This window comes from Rhinoraja longicauda, chromosome 29 (assembly GCF_053455715.1).
Source record: "Rhinoraja longicauda isolate Sanriku21f chromosome 29, sRhiLon1.1, whole genome shotgun sequence".
NCBI lineage: Eukaryota > Metazoa > Chordata > Chondrichthyes > Rajiformes > Arhynchobatidae > Rhinoraja > Rhinoraja longicauda.
Genome location: NC_135981.1, coordinates 21649410 through 21666637, shown reverse-complemented (window position 1 = coordinate 21666637; position 17228 = coordinate 21649410). Strand labels below are relative to the sequence as shown.

The following is a 17228-nucleotide window of genomic DNA, read 5'->3' as shown; positions in this document are numbered from 1 at the left end:
TCGCATCCATCCCACTGTTCTCTTACTTGCTGCTGAAATTCAGAGGTCAGTGCTATGTTGCTTGAATTTTCCAATTGTCTCCTTGTTGCCCTTTGCTTCTATTGTTCACAACCCTTATATGCCTTATTTTTGTCAAACTGCATTATTAACTTTGAGGTGTCAGTTACACCTAATTGCGTCTAACATTTGTTTCTCCTATCTCTGATTTTCCTTGCCCTTGCCCCCTCCATCCACCTCTCTCAATCTCTGCATCCATAAGATCATAATCATAAGATCATGTGTTAGAAGTAGAATTAGCCCTTTCGGCCATTATCAAGTCTACTCTGCCACCTCAAAAACATTGCCCGTCTCCGTCCATCCCTCTCCTCCACAGCTGCAGAAACCCTCATCCACGCCTTCATCACCTCCCGTCTGGACTACTGCAACAGCCTCCTGTATGGCGCACCCTCAAAAATCATCAGTAAACTTCAATACATTCAAAACTCCGCTGCCCGTCTACTCACCCACACCCCGATCCGTGACCATATCACCCCCGTCCTTTATAAACTCCACTGGCTCCCCATCCCCCAGAGAATCCAGTACAAAATCCTCCTCATAACCTACAAAGCCCTCCATAACCTGGCCCCATCCTACCTGACCGACCTCCTCCACAGGCACACTCCCACCTGCACCCTCCGCTCTGCTGCTGCCAATCTCCTATCCCCCCACATCCGGACCAAACTCAGATCCTGGGGGGACAGGGCTTTCTCCATCGCTGCTCCCACCCTATGGAACTCACTACCCCAAACCGTTAGAGACTCCTCCACACTCACCACATTCAAAACATCGCTGAAGTCTCACCTGTTCAGTACTGCCTTCAACCACTGAAGGTCACCTCACCTTCTGTCTCCTTTCTCTGTTCGTTTATTTATTTACTTATTTATCTATTTATTCATTTCCCTATGTTCTCTAAATCTCTGTAAAGCGTCTTTGAGTATATGAAAAGCGCTATATAAATAAAATACATTATTATTATTATTATTATTCAATCATGGCTGATCTATGTCTCCTTCCTAATCCCATTCTCCTGCCTTCTCCCCATAACCTCTGACACCCATACTAATCAAGAATCTATCTATCTCTGCCCTAAATATATCCACTGACATTGCCTCCACGGCCTTCTGTGGCAAAGAATTCCACAGATTCACCAAGCTCTGACTAAAGAAATTCCTCCTCATCTCCTTCCTAAAAGAACGTTCTTTAATTCTGAGGCTATGACCTTGTTGTTTGAATCAAACCCATACACAGGAGTAACAGCTCATAGTTTTATTGTAACACAAGCGGAGGAAACATTACATGCTATCATCTCTGTAGTTAGCATCAAGTCTGCTGTGAGACAATGGAAGGCAGCTGACATAGTCCAGGTAGGGATGAAGATCCGGATTGGATCACATGTGGAATGTGCAGCATGCATAGATATAGTGAAGGCGATCTAATATGGTTGATCTACATCCTTCCTCTTAAGGAATTAACCCATAATAAAATAGATATAGATTATGGTGGTCACTTGCAAAATATATGTACCATCGATTATATGTGACAAGTATAAATAAGCTGATAGAGAATGACACCAAAGGCAGTTCAAACGTAGCCCTGGTACTTTATGTTAGGCCTGGTACTTTATGGTAGGCTGGCAGGTGTGACCTGCACGTGTACGGTACAGTCTTGCATTTATTGATGAATCCGGCATGGGATCTACTACTGCTGAACTACTACGGGCACTGCTGAAGCCTGGCGCTGAACCCGGTAAAACGTGCCGGCAACATTTATATCATAAGCAGAATGGGGACCCGGTCTCAGAGTCTTAGTGTGCGAGTCTGTCAACTCTGCAACACGACAGCGATTCTCAGCCCTTTCCAGTGTGAGGTCTGCATTATAAATGTGGGAACTGTGGAGGTTCGCATGTTGGAATTCGTGAACAATGTCCTCCTTTTGGAAAAATTTGCAATTACTGTAAACGCAAAAATCACTTCCTCCGTTGCGGTCGTTCCCGTGGGAACAGACCTGAGACAAAACAATCTGTGCACCTGCTGCAGCCAGAACATTCCCACGCAACTCCTACAGCTTAACGTTAAACTCCCTGAGCCTAACGAGCCCGATTTGCCTGCTATCGAAGGACTGAACATCCTCATACATTCCTTGTCGGACCTGTCTGGTAAACATCTCGATCCCACTTCTGACACCATGTTGTTTGAATAAAACCCATACACAGGAGTAACAACTCATAGTTTTATTGTAACACAAGCGGAGGAAACATTACATGCTATCGTCTTCTTAGTCAGCATCAAATCTGCTGTGAGACAGTGGAAGCACCTTACATAGTCCAGGTAGGGATGAAGATCCGGACTGGATCACATGTGGAATGTGCAGCATGCATAATAAGTGAGGTGATAGATATAGTGAAGGCGATCTAATATGGTTGATCTACAGACCTCTAGTCCTAGACTCCCCCACTAGTGGAAACATCCTCTCCACATCCACTTTATCCAAGCCTTTCACTATTCTGTACGTTTCAATGAGGTCCCCCCTCACACTTCTAAACACCAGCGAATAAAGTCCCAGTGCCATCAAACGCTCATCATATGTTAACCCACTAATTCCTGGGATCATTCTTATAAACCTCTGGACCTGCTCCAGCGCCAGCGCCAGCACATCCTTCCTCGGATATGGTGCTCAAAATTACACTCAATATTCCAAATGCGGCCTGACCAGCACCTTATAAAGCTTCAGCATTACATCCCTGTTTGCTTTGCTTTACATCCATTGCTTTTGCTTTCTTTACTGCATCCATGAGTACATTCCTTGGTTCTCCCAGCAACAGTTTAATTTTGATTATACGAGTCGTATGTTCAATGGTGACCAGCTTTTGAACTTCCAGTACTGAAACTTCAAAGTTTTGGAATTTCAACAATGCCTCTGCACGTTTTTAAATGTTGGTTGGACCATCTTTAAGATGACGCTGGGATGTAGAATTAGGAAACCCTTTTGCACTATGGTAGAAAGTGACGATCTCTTTCCCATGACAATTTATTGTAGGTCGTTTGTAATTTAAACTTGGATTGCTTAATAGATTTAATACCTGTGGGTGCTAAAAATATAAAACAAAGGCAGGCATAAAGATGTAGGTCACATTAATCTCATTGACTGGCAATGCAAGCTCAAGGGATTGCAGATGCTTCATCACTGCTGCTCCCACACCTCACTCTGTACTTCTTATGGAAAGCACCTAAGTGTCGATTCATATTTGGTAAAGGTGATGGAGCATTGTTTTTCAAACAAGGCCCAGGCCAAAAACTGAGATTGTGATCCTTATGCAGATTTGTATTTTATATTATTGAATTGTTGCATTGGTAGAGAAATGTTGCTTCTAGAAGAGCAGGCATGTCTCTGAATTATAGATTGCATTGATAACTGTAAAAGAAAACACATCATTTTTTGGTAAAGTGCTAGAAAGCACGACTGCTCAAAGTCAGAATCTGCACTTTTCACTTACCATTTTTCCAAAAATGGTTGTAAATCCATCAATTACCATCTTTAAAGCTACTGGTCAGGTGTCTACATTGTATAAAATGAGTTTCTTGCTGAATATAGTTGTTAAATATAGTAATAACATTGCACATAATCCTTGAAATTGATGATAACTCAGGTTGTCTATTTTTTGGTTCATGTAAATAATAAGCGCAAATCCTAAAGAGTGAGACTGACTTCAGAACTGTCACATTTTTACTTGTTCGCCTATTTTCACAAGTTTCCCAAAGTGAGTCCTATACGCAATAATCTGGAGTTAACACACTCAATGTATATATGTAATAGCAAACATCTGTACAAATGAATATATTATCCATAGTCTTCTAACTGGAATCGGTTTGGAATATATGCACACCAAATAAAGTGGACGAAGGCAAATGTTGTATTTATGAATGAAATAAAGGCATGCATTTTTCATTTGGCAAATACAAGGAGTGAAGACAATCTTGGAAACAATTCTCTTACTGGTAAAATAGAGTAAATACAAAGTTGATTGTTAGTTTTACCAGCTTTTCTCCCATGTAATCTCTGTATTAGTTTACTGCCAATTAATGTATTTTGCACATTTTTGAAGCCTCGGATCATATGGCGCAATCCACCAAGAAAATCATTCACAAGGCTTCTAGCTTTAAAATTATTAGCTGTGTAGGATCCATGTGAAACTTTGAAGAAAGCAGTATTTAAAAAAAAAAGTTGCAACAATTCTAGCACAAAGAGACATGATTAGTGATGGGGCTAACTTAAAAATATGAGAAAGACTAGTTATGTCGCAAAAAGTAAGTTGTAATGTATTCCAAGTTCAAGACCGTTGCTGAAGACACACAGATGCACACGTACGTAGAAGCGGATGCACACGGACAGATGTGCAGATACGCACACACGCGCAGACATAGGAACACGTACAATCGCATGTACACACATGGACTGACGCACTGATCAATGCAACTGATAATGTTGCAGTTTTATGCTTGTAATGTTCAGATGTTACAGATATATTTACAGAATATTTTAGGCATGTTGTAATGATAAAAATTAACTATTGTTGCAGTTGAACTAGAGGTGCTCACATTGGATGCAAAGTAAAGGATTGAAAAAAATTTAAATTGACTTAAAATTAAAAAATGCTTCTCAAATATTTCCATTTGAGCATGCAACATCTTTACATGATCTTCGTAGAGCAGGAGGTAGTTTGCTTTATCCTATTGTGACATTAAGTGATCCCTTTTCAAACACTTCTTTTCAACAGTTTCATTCAGCAGGGTGTAACTGGTATCTCACCTCATTTGCTACCAAAGCTTTCATCCATGCCTTTGTTGCCACCAGATTTCATTGGTGTTGTATATACCTGGGTGGCATTTTCTTCATTTAAATAGTCTTTAAACCAAATAAAATCCAACATTGATAAGATCCCAAATTGCTCCAGACTTTCATTGATTTGCATGTTGTTCATCACCACTGTGCCTACTGACACAATTCACAATGACCTTTGTGATATCGCCATTCCTCATTTTTGAACAGCTTCCAGTCTTTATCCATCTGAGCTTTATGCCTGGCTTTAGAATGTATCCTTCCACGTCTCTGTATTTAATCACCACTCTTGGCAGCAACATCTTCCTTCAACTGCCAATCTCCTGAGCGCAACAATCCCTTTCTTCTTTAAGATGCTGCTCAACTAAACCTTTAACGAAATTTTGGTCAACCAACCTGCATCTTATTTGACTGGTTTCCAAAATTAGTTATTTCTATCCTTTTGGTTTGTTTCTGTATCCATATTCAAGGTTACACGTCTTTGTCCCAGTTACCTGTAAGCACTTGTCAGATCTTTAAGTGTGTTGTAGGCCTATCCATTTATGGAAATTTTATTGACATACCTCGGAAGTTAGCCAAATGGATGTCTCGATGTTCCATGTTTATGTCATTGCTTCCACAAATTCTCACAATAACGCTGCCACAAGATCCCTGGGGGTCCTGAGCTTCCCCGTGACTGATTAATACTAACACGACTTGGAATTATACATTGTTCAGCAATTTATCCAGAAAAAAATGTTTCCTTGTGTTTAAATGCAATCAACCCGGATAAAATACTGATAACTGATCATATTTCACACTAAATAGTAATGAAGGATTATATTACATTCAAAAAACTCCATCTTGTAACTTTCCCTTTAGTTTAATTTATCATTAGCTCTGGTATTAAATGATACTCAGTTTGTAAATAACCATTTGGATGATGTGCCAAAGCATTAAAATCTGTAAATTGTCCCCAAGTGTGTAGGGAGTGGATGAGAAAGTGGGATAACTGGACTTGGGGCAAAGAGTCTGTTTACATGTTGTATCTTTCAATTAATCGATCAAAATCAATCATATTATGGAATCTTTTTTTCTGAGGGAGGGGGGGGGGGGGGGGTGTAATTCATGTAATATTGTTTCTTGGATACGAGTTCCTGTGTGAGAGTATTAATTTAATTGACAGAGCTCTTACAATAGGCAATAGACAATAGGTGCAGGAGGAGGCCATTCGGCCCTTCGAGCCAGCACCGCCATTCAATGTGATCATGGCTGATCATTCTCAATCAGTACCCCGTTCCTGCCTTCTACCCATACCCCCTGACTCTGCTATCCTTAAGAGATCTATCTAGCTCTCTCTTGAATGCATTCAGAGAATTGGCCTCCACTACCTTCTGAGGCAGAGAATTCCACAGATTCACAACTCTCTGACTGAAAAAGTTTTTCCTCATCTCAGTTCTAAATGGCCTACCCCTTATTCTTAAACTGTGGCCCCTTGTTCTGGACTCCCCCAACATTGGGAACATGTTTCCTGCCTCTAACGTGTTAACCCCTTAATAATCTTATACGTTTCGATAAGATCTCCTCTCATCCTTCTAGATTCCAGTGTATACAAGCCTAGTCACTCCAGTCTTTCAACGTATGACAGTCCCACCATTTCGGGAATTAACCTAGTAAACCTACGCTGCACGCCCTCAATAGCTCTTAGTAAGTTTTAGCAGGTGACTTTGTATGTGGGAGCAGTCATAACAAAAGTTAGGATCTGTTATTAGGAATGTGGTAATAGGACACTGTTTGTAAAGGGCAAATGGTGAATGGTCCATAACCTGTTAAAGACTTCAGAAGAAAAACATAAAAAATAATTGGATTATTTCCAGATAATAATCCAGAATTAACATGGAGTTATTAAAGTTAATATACTCTTTGGAATTGATTCTGGTCCTGAAAATGAATTGCAGTACCTAACTTTTGTATAATGTGATCCCAGTGTCTATCAGAATGAGTTTGAAGGAATTTGATGAATTGCTGCCCACTATATGAAACCTTGAACCTATTCCAGGGTCCTCTTATTTTCTGGGAATGGAATTGTGGCCTGATTTCTAACCCGTATCTTGAATTATATGTTGAAATATAACCAATTGACTTCCCTCGATCAGTCTGAAGAAGGGTCTCGACCCGAAACGTCACCCATTCGTTCTCTCCAGAGATGCTGCCTGTCCCGCAGAGTTACTCCAGCATTTTGTTTACCCCCCTCAAACATATGTACTCATCATTACTATGATCAAATAACCCACTGTCTACTCCTCTAGTGTTTGTATGTCAATGCAGAGTTAGGAACCAAAGAATGAATAGGGCAAGTTTTCACTGTTGTAATCATACCATGCTGATTGTGTTCCCTCAGGAGGCATCCAAACAAGGTGAAGTGGAGGCCTAGTGAGTAAATGGACAGTGATCGAAGGAGGCAGGTATGGACATTGTGGCTATATGTTTGGGGGGAGGGGTAACAGGGTGATTAACCCATTAGCAATAAGTAGTAAAGGAATGAAATGTTATGATTTTTGAAAACAGTAATTTGGAAATAGGACTTTTAATGTTTACTTTTAAATTGACAGGATAAAATAAATGCCAAAAGAGATTACAAAATGCTTACTTATGTTTAGGATGGTGCTTTTTGTTTGAATATCGGGCCAAATGTCTGTGGATTGAGAATTAATGTTGTAAATCCTTTATGCAACCCCTCGTCCTTGATATCATTGAAACACATTTGCTGCATCCTCTTTGAGGCTATGGCAATCTCTAAATAGTCCTGCTCTGTAACCAGTTTTAAAGTTAAATATGCTTTGTTATTGGCTTCCTTGATTGACCTTGCCTTTCCAGGGATTTGCATGATTTTAGCTGCCCATTTTACCAATCTACATTAGGCAGTTTTGTGTTAGAAACTTTGACATATTTATTTCTGTACCACTGCTTCAGTCACTAATGTGCTTCAAAAGCAGTTGTGAACCAAGTGCAGATCCCCAGGGATACCAATTCCCTCCTATTTTATATGCAGCCATTTATCACTTCTGTTGCTTCTGATGTTTACCCAGTTGCTAATTTCATGGGCTTCAGTATTGCTACCAAATCTGTTATCCACACTTTTTCAGACCGTCCTGACCCGAAACATCACCCATTCCTTCTCTCTGGAGATGCTGATTGTCCCGCTGAGTTACTCCAGCACTTGGTGTCTATCTTCGGTTTAAACCAGCATCTGCAGTTCCTTCCTACACGGAGAGATAAGGTTGTCAGGATTATCGTTACTTGTTTGAACTTTTTTAGCAGAATTGTGATGTGTATTTTCACACTCTTGCATCCTTCATTAACCTAAAATGGACTTGGTGACTTTCCTGTTTAGAACATTGCCAAATTTTAATATTATCAGCCATTATCTGTTTTTTGCTTATTTACCATTTCTTAATCTACATTTTGTACATAAGTATCTGAACTTCTGCATTTGTTTACGTTCAAGCTGTTTTGATTTGGTTAGCCGGATGTTGCCTTCAATATTAGAAAAATCCTATAGTGAAGGTTTACAGGAGGAAATGAACACCAGAAATATTGGCTTGATTAAAAACAAAATCCTTGTTTAAGAGCAACAAGCTATATCCAATAGGGAGGAAAAAAAGAGACAGACACAAAGTGCTGGAGTAAGTCATCGGGTCGGGCAACACCCCTGGAGAACATGGATGGGTGACGTTTTGGGTCGGAACCCTTCTTCAGACTTTTTCCTTCAGAAGAAAAGAGATGTTGGCTATTATGAGTATATTGCAAAGAGACAGGAAATCCTGAATTTTCTTTAGCCGAATTGTCACGTTGGAAAGTTAGCAAGTTTTTATGATGATATAATGCAAAGAAAAAGCAAAAAAAATGCGAAAGAAAAATTGTGAACCAGGAAGAGGCAAAGTAAAAAACATATATTGCTTCATCTATAATCATGTTGGGTTAAAGGTTATGGCCTGCTTGCACGGTTGAACTTGGACATTGTTTGCCACGGTGCTTTTGGTGTAAGGAAAATCAAGATTTACAATAATGCTGGAAATACTAAGTAGATCATTCAGCAACAGTTGCCAAAAAAAGGGTTAATATTGAACTGTCATTGAACTGAAATGTTGTTCCTAGTTCCCTCTCCCCAGCTATGGCCTGATGTGCTGAGTTTTATTAGCATTCTCCTTTAAATATTTCTGAAGTATCCATCTAGTCTTTTACCATTTTCGCTTACGCTTCCAGATTTATTGAACATATTCTTGTGACTTCTCTTGCAAAATTTACATTCCTTAGGAACAGGAATATGCCAGTCATCTCACACAGTCAATAGACAATAAACAATAGCCCTTTGAGCCAATGTGATCATGGGTGATTTGTCCTGATCAGTCCTGCCATTCAGCTGGCTGATTTAAGTATCAACACTTTTTTTCCTCATTCCCTTGTTATTGGTTCAAGTCTTATACCAGAGATTTGAGCATGAAAAATCTAGGTTGACATTTCAGTACAGTGCTGAGGGTGTGTGGCACAATTGAAGATGCTGCCTTTTTGTTGATGAAATTAATTAACAAATTCCCCAGATTATCTCAAATGGAAGTTAAAGATTATTTTGCATTATTGTCCTTTGAATCTTGGATATTACAAAACAAACAGATTATTTGATAATTATCAGAATTTTGTGTAAACATGCTTTGGGCAAATTGTCACGTTTTATTAATCAGTTATGACAGAAGGACCCTAATTGGCTGCAGCACATTTTGTGATATCCTGAAAAAGGTGTGAAAGCATTATTTAAATGCAAGAAACAAACAGTAGTCTAACCATCTAATTTGTTTAAACATCTTTTACACCCCTGATTATTAAAATTTTGTGGATTTTTCTAAATTTAAAATTAGTGTACCAAGCAAATAGAGGGAATGATTAACTTTTAGTACCATTAGTGATACTGTTTTCATACCAAGTCCTTTTTTTACCTCTTTGATTGTTGTTTTTTTTGGTCTCTATCCACTTAGTAAGCTGTTTAAATGAATCCCAATTCCTGTAGGATTTTCATTGATCCTGTTTTTTTATTGGATGTTCTTAGCTTTTTATCCTTAAAAAAAAGAAAATACAGTGCCATTAGTTTGGTTGAAAATAGATAACCTTGCAATCCATAAGTTTGCATGTTAATTCTTGCTATTTTATTAACTGTCTCAGCTTCTAATCTCAATTGTGATCCAGTTATTTCAGCCTCATACTAACTTGAGAAACTGCTTCGCATTATACTCGTAAAAAAGTGAAAAGTAAAACATACATTCAGACTCTTTTCTTAATTGGCTTAAAATGAATTGAGGGAGAGGCAGATAATTTTCTTTAGTGCAATCATTTGAAAACACATTGCATGACTGTTAATAGTGGTGATTGCTTGAATTTAAAAAAACATGAGATTTTGATTGGAGCTCAAAACATCAGATTTGTCTTTTTTGCAGGTCTTTTTTCTCCCTATAAGAATGCATGATTGCCATTTTTAAGAGTAGGGTTTTTCTCTCCTTGTTAACTGTCAGCCTATTCTTGATTCTTTTTCTTTTGTCACTTGATTTGTTTTGTCTGCATGTAATCTTTGCAATAGTGGAAATTAATGTGTTGTTTAACTGGGAAGCCGGGCGAGGAAAGGAAAGATGAGAAGCAAAGCATTGAATTTGCTTAATACTTTATGCAAAGGCTAATTTTTTTCCCACATGGTGTGCTTGCAGGGTTGTTAGAAAATTTTGATTTAAGATAAATAATTTTAAGAACTATTTTTGATGCAGAAAAAAACAGTTAATATTTTGAGTTGGTGCCTTGATTACACCTTTTGGAAATTAACCGAGCATGCAGGATAATTTGTGTTTCACTATTAACTCATTTAATTGGACATTTAGCCAGACCTACCCTAACCATTTTATGAATAATTGCCTAAACGGCCAGATTTTCCATTGCTCTCCATGGAAAACTTCTACTTGGTGATCATTGTGCGAAGGAGTGTAAGAAAATAACTGCAGATGCTGGTACAAATCGAAGGTATTTATTCACAAAATGCTGAAGTAACTCAGCAGGTCAGGCAGCATCTCAGGAGAGAAGGAATGGGTAACGTTTCGGGTCGAGGCCCTTCTTCAGACTCATTGTGCGAAGGAGGATCGCTTGGTATCAATTGCCAAATTATCTTTTGCATAATCCCATGCTGCTTCCATATTTACGATACGATACGATAGAACTTTATTTATCCCAGGAGGGAAATTGGTCTGCCGACAGTCATAAAACACAATATACATGAAATTAAAGTGATAAGTGGAAAGGTTTGGAGGATGTGTAAAGATGGCTGGGGGGGGGGGAAGTCAGTCTACCCCATGACAGAAAGGGTAGGAGTTGTACAGTTTGACAGCCACAGGGAATTGTAGCCACAGCCACAGAACGTTTCTTATCCCTACCACAACTTATGCCTTTCTTTCACCATAGACTATGTGCCTTCTGTTTTGATGAGCTTTAGTATTTACCTTGTTTCTCAATTAATGCATTTTAAATGTCATCATCATTTCATGACAATCTTGTTCTGTCTAGAAGTTGAACATTTATTATTAGCTTTATCAATAGGCGTTCTGCAGTGTTTAGGTGGATTGACTGGCTAATTTATCAATATTTCTGGGATTCTTCCAGAATGCATAATCTGGGAAGTTTACAATGGCAGAAGTGTTTTTTTTGTGTTAATTTTCTCTGCTTTGATTTGTTTAATGATCTATCCTCCCTTCTGGCCTCTTGATCTAATGCTTCTGGGCAGCTCTTGACACCTGCTGTAATCTATCATTATTTTCCTGTGTGGCTCATTGTTGTAATTAGGCTATTTAACTACAGATGTATAATGGCCAAGTGATTGTTCATTTTTACGTGTGGGCTATCTGCAACAGTTGCTAAATAAGAATGAAGAGTAGGAGTTTTGGCCTTATTTTTCCCCTTGGCCTAGTGGCCTTTTGTGTTTAAATGTAATACTTTCAATCTTATGATAGTAATTCAGCATAGTAAGCACATGTGACTCATTACTGGGAGGCAAGAAAGCCGCCTTCATTTTTATTGGTTTTTCAAGGTTGGATTTCATTTTCAAGCTGGTGTGAGGCAACCTCAAGGTAAATATTTTCTGATACAGAATTTCCAATGTATCATTCATGATATTAAAGATGTTCTACACATAGTGACCCATGCTTTCCCAGTTAACAATCAAAATGAGAAATCGTGGTTTGGACTGATCACAAAAGCTAGGCCAACATCTCCTGGTGCATGCATATTTTTAAAAGCATTGGTCATCTCTTATAACTTCAAGTTATAAGACAATTTAAGAAAATGAATTATTTATTCTATAGTTCATTCAAAAATATATATTTTAAAAGATAGTGGTTAATTTTCGGTAGATGATAAAAAAAATCCCAAAGATTTTTTTATGTATCCTTGACTTTATGCTAATTTCCAGAGGTGTTATGGAGTTATAAATTTAGAAATGATGGTAAAATCACACATGATGAATGTTTGTCACAAGTGCGATAGGTTTCAGCACTGATTATTGTAAAACGATGTCATGCAAGAGTGAGGTGGCAGGATGGAGGGGGAGGGTGAGGGCTGGAGGCAGATGACTAGGGCCTGGGTAAGATAGGCGATATCTACAAGCAACATAAGGGTTGCCTGAAAGCTCAACATGGGCTGTAATTTTTCATGAATATTAGGGTGTAGTTTTGATGGAATTAGTATTGGCGTAAAATGACTTCGGCTTTGATTTAACTGGGGAAAACTGATACATTTCAAGCTAATTTGTCAATCATAGTTTTATATATAATTTATATAAAATATATAAAATGTTTAAAAATTCTAATCTTAATTGTCCTTTGGTCAACAATAAATGAATTGGTCAAAGAAGCTAATAAATGCTGCAACTGCATATCAGCAGTGTACATGGACACGGTCTATCTCTTCAAGGCACAGGTTAATGATCTCGTGAATGGAAAGTATTGGATATTTTACAATGGAATAGATAATATATAAAATTGAGCGAGTTAACATGCACTCATCAGGAGAAGTGTAGGGGGAAACCGTGTTCAAATGTGTCAAACGCTCAGAAGTTACGAAAATGAGAAGGGATAGATAATAATGGGAATGTGCTGCCCTCATTACATGGAGGATGGCAATACTGATAAACAGAAGAGTGTTCTAATTTTGTTTCCAGTATAAACATCAAGATTTCTAGGGTCAGGTAGAGCTTTGGTTAAATGTGCAATGAAGCTATTTTTTCCAGTGCTGCAACAGCTTCTCTTTGAATGATCAATGGGACATTCCCTGCTGTGCAACACTAAACTATAGGATTTTCATTACATGAGCTTTTTAAGCAAATTTGCCGATATGTGTCAAATTATAGATAGTTTTATGCTGCGTACTGTAAGTGAATTGAGATGCTAATTTAATGTTGAATGTTAAAAAGAGCCAAAGTAAAAACTTTAGCTGATTATTTGATGGTGCATTGCACCTTTGACCAGTAAAGCCATAAGACTTGCACATTATCGTAGTTGCACTAACTTTAAAAGGAATATTGATTGATCCTGTCAAACTTTTAACTTTTACCTTTTCAATAGTCAACCATTTCTTGAGAGACTAAATGTATGTCAATGGTGTATTCTGGGGTTTTAAAGTTGATCTGTTGTATATTCTGATTCAGCGACAGGCAGGTAGCAGCTCTGACGGCACCGAAGATTCAGACTTTTCCGCTGATCTGGATCATACCGACAGCTCTGAGAGTGATGGACAGCCACGCAGATCTACCAGATTAACCAGGTCTTCGCTACGGAATAGCCAGAGTTCTCAAGGTATTATTGCAAGATATCAGGAGGAAAATTAAGTAAGAGTTAATTCACTGCAGAGAAAACGACCTGATGATCACTTTTTCCATGCTGGACAACAATGAACTGTTTGGACTGATCAGTTTTCAATATGTAGTGAAAAAGTCTTGTCGACTTTGATCGAGTTTAAAAAAAAGTATTTAATCATTCACTTGAAATATGGAAGGTTTTGTGTTGAGCATCTTTTCAAGAAATGGATTCCAGGCCACACCAACGTTTGCCTGGAAATATTTATTTCTCGACTGCACTCTAATCCTAATTGGAGGAACAGCACCTCGTATTTCGCCTGGGCAGCTTGCAGCCCAGTGGTATGAACATTGACTTCTCCAACTTTAGATAGTTCCTCTGTCCCTCTCTTCCCCTCCTCCTTCCCAGATCTCCCTCTATCTTCCTGTCTCCACCTATGTCCTTCCTTTATCCCGCCCCCCTGACATCAGTCTGAAGAAGGGTCTCGACCCGAAAAGTCACCCATTCATTCTCTCCCGAGATGCTGCCTGACCTGCTGAGTTACTCCAGCATTTTGTGAATAAATACCTTCGATTTGTACCAGCATCTGCAGTTATTTTCTTATACTAATCCTACTAAAGGTGATCTGTAGTATGACTTCTGGCACATGGGGCAGTGCCAAATGTATGCTCTTCTAAATTTGATAACCTTTTTCACCACGGTTCTCAAAGAATACAGCTGTACATGTTTCAAATAAATCTCTCCTGACCTTGTGCGTTTAATCTGTAACTTTGCAAATGGCAGTCAATACAAACTTACTTCAGTAATTTTCCCATCACCGATGTTATGCTGATTAACCTTTAATTGTTCAGTCAACTCCATTCTTTTTAAACAATGGAGCTCTTTTAATGCTTTTAAAGTGCTCCAGACACATACTTATAGGGTGGAGCAGTGGAATAGAATAGACTAGCAGAGTTGCAGTCTCACAGTGCCGGATACCTAGGTTGAATCCTGACATTGGATGCTGTGTCTGGAGTTTGCACAATCTCCCTGCATGCGAGTTTAATTCTGATGCTCCAGATTCCTCCCACGTCCGTAAGACATGCTGGTGGGTATGTTAATTGGCTATTGTAAAATTCCCTGAGTGTGCAGGAAAGTGACAGAATCTGGGAGAGTTGATGAGAATGCAAGGAGAATTTAAGAAGTCAATGTAATATGAGTGCAAATGAATGGTGATGGTTGATGTGAACTTGAGCTGAAGGGCTTGTTTCTTTTTATGATTATAACTTTACAACCAAAGAGAATTAGAAAATGGCGGTTAGTGTTTCTGCTTTGCTTCCATTGCTTCCCTTAACAGCCTAGGGTCCACCTTATTCAGGTTTAATTTATATACTTTTAAATATGCCAGTCTCCTGAGTAGTTTCTCTTTTTGCTTATCATATCGAATATTCTTCACGCCTTAACCGGATTGTTTTAATGTCCTGCTGATGAAAACAGATGTAAAGCATTTTTGAACCACAGACGGTAGATCATATATTTATTTCACAAAATGCTGGAGTAACTCAGCAGGTCAGGCAGCATCTCGGGAGAGAAGGAATGGGTGACGTTTCGGGTCGAGACCCTTCTTCAGACTGATGTCAGGGGGGCGGGACAAAGGAAGGATATAGGTGGAGACAGGAAGATAGAGGGAGATCTGGGAAGGAGGAGGGGAAGAGAGGGACAGAGGAACTATCTAAAGTTGGAGAAGTCGATGTTCATACCACTGGGCTGCAAGCTGCCCAGGCGAAATATGAGGTGCTGTTCCTCCAATTGATATTAATATTCAATATTCTGATATTAATTTCAAATAATTCCAATCCTTTTCTGGCTAAACTATATCTGAAACATATTCACTTTAAAGTCATCCCAATGTTTATCATTATCTATTGTCTTTGGTTTCAGCTAACTCAGTCTAGGTCTGTTCTCATTTCTTTGAAATTAGGTTTCTCCAATTGTTGAAAGAAACTAATGAACTTTGAGTAATTCATAATATCAAGCGTTTTGAAGCATTTTATTGTGTTCCTATTTAAGAGACTGACATAATTAGAATGAAGCAAATAATTATTTACGATGTTCAAGGTGAAGCACAGAATGACTTATTGAGATCATTACAAAGTAATGATGGGATTGATATGTGCATCATTTCCATAAAAATGAATCTTGCAATACATTGTTTGTGTGCAGTTCCACAACTGACTTTTTCCACAAGTTCAATACTTTAAAAATATACATTGAAGATTTTTGTTCCATTGTTCCTGAAGATATGTTTACGTTAAGATTATTGGAAATTTTTGAACAGGGCAGAAAATAATACATTTGTGGAGAACACAAAATGCTGGAGTAACTCAGCAGGTCAGGCAGTGTCACTGGAGAACATGGATAAGTGATGGTTAGGTTGTGTCTCCCTGAAAAGGGTTTTGACCTGTAACATCGCCTATCCATGTCCTCCGGAAATGATGCCTAACCATTTGACGTACTCCAGCACTTTCTGTTCTACGCAAGATTCCAGCACCTGCACTTGCTTGTACAGACAGTTGTGGATGTTGACATTATCCTCAAAGAAGATGAAATGCAGCAACCCTCACGGAAAACAAGTAGCAGATTTTCAAAGATAAAGTATAAAGCCTTGGTTGTTTCGGTACAAATTGTATTAGTAATCACATTAAAACATATTAAAAACAGTACTTTGACTGATTGTAACAAAAGCTGAACGCGATATGCTATACTATAGGCCATCCCCAGGTTATGAACACCAAACCTATCTCTACATATGAGCGAGCTTCCATATTACAGGATTGAATTCAAAAGTCTGACATGCATGCATACATGAACTTCTTCGAACAGCAGAACTAGTTTCCTTTCTCCACTTTTAGTTTTTCTTTCTCATTCGTCTTCTGATGCTATTCATTACAATACTATGCAGGTACGGTTACCATATCAAATGTTTTTTTAATGTATTTTACGACTTGTCAAAATTGACTTATGAACCTCTGTAAAAAATGAAGGTAGACACAAAATGCTGGAGTAAGGCAACGGGTCAGGCAGCATCTCAGGAGAGAAGGAATGGGTGACGTTTCGGGTCGAGACCCTTCTTCATACTGAAGACCATCAGTTTGAAGAAGGGTCTCGACCCGAAACGTCACCCATACCATCTCTCCTGAGATGCTGCCTGACCCGCTGAGTTACTCCAGCATTTTGTGTCTACTTTCAATTTGAACTAGCATCTACAGTTATTTCCTACACATCTGTAAAAAATGAAATTTATTTGTTACTTGGGGATGGCCTCCATTATAATTAACATTTGATGGAGGCCAAATGTTAATTATGGCCAAATGTTAATTATTATACATTAATTTGCTGGAACTTCACTGTGTAAGAATGAATGATCATCAAAAATATGCTGATAAGTTGAATTTCAAAGTTGTGCTTAGTATGGCAATTGTTTGTTAAATAAATAGGATAAATCTCGGCATTTTC

The 17228-nt window shown here is 38.5% G+C and overlaps 1 protein-coding gene across 1 annotated transcript in view; it reads left to right on the top strand.

Annotated features, from left to right (window-relative positions):
- kat7b (K(lysine) acetyltransferase 7b) overlaps positions 1–17228 on the top strand; it is a 70994-nt gene that overhangs the window by 13090 nt on the left and 40676 nt on the right. Inside the window, exons 2-3 of the mRNA XM_078424506.1 lie at positions 7256–7319; positions 13586–13733. Coding sequence (XP_078280632.1) covers positions 7296–7319; positions 13586–13733 — 172 coding nt within the window. The 5' untranslated portion in view covers positions 7256–7295. The remainder of the gene's footprint in view (positions 1–7255; positions 7320–13585; positions 13734–17228) is intronic.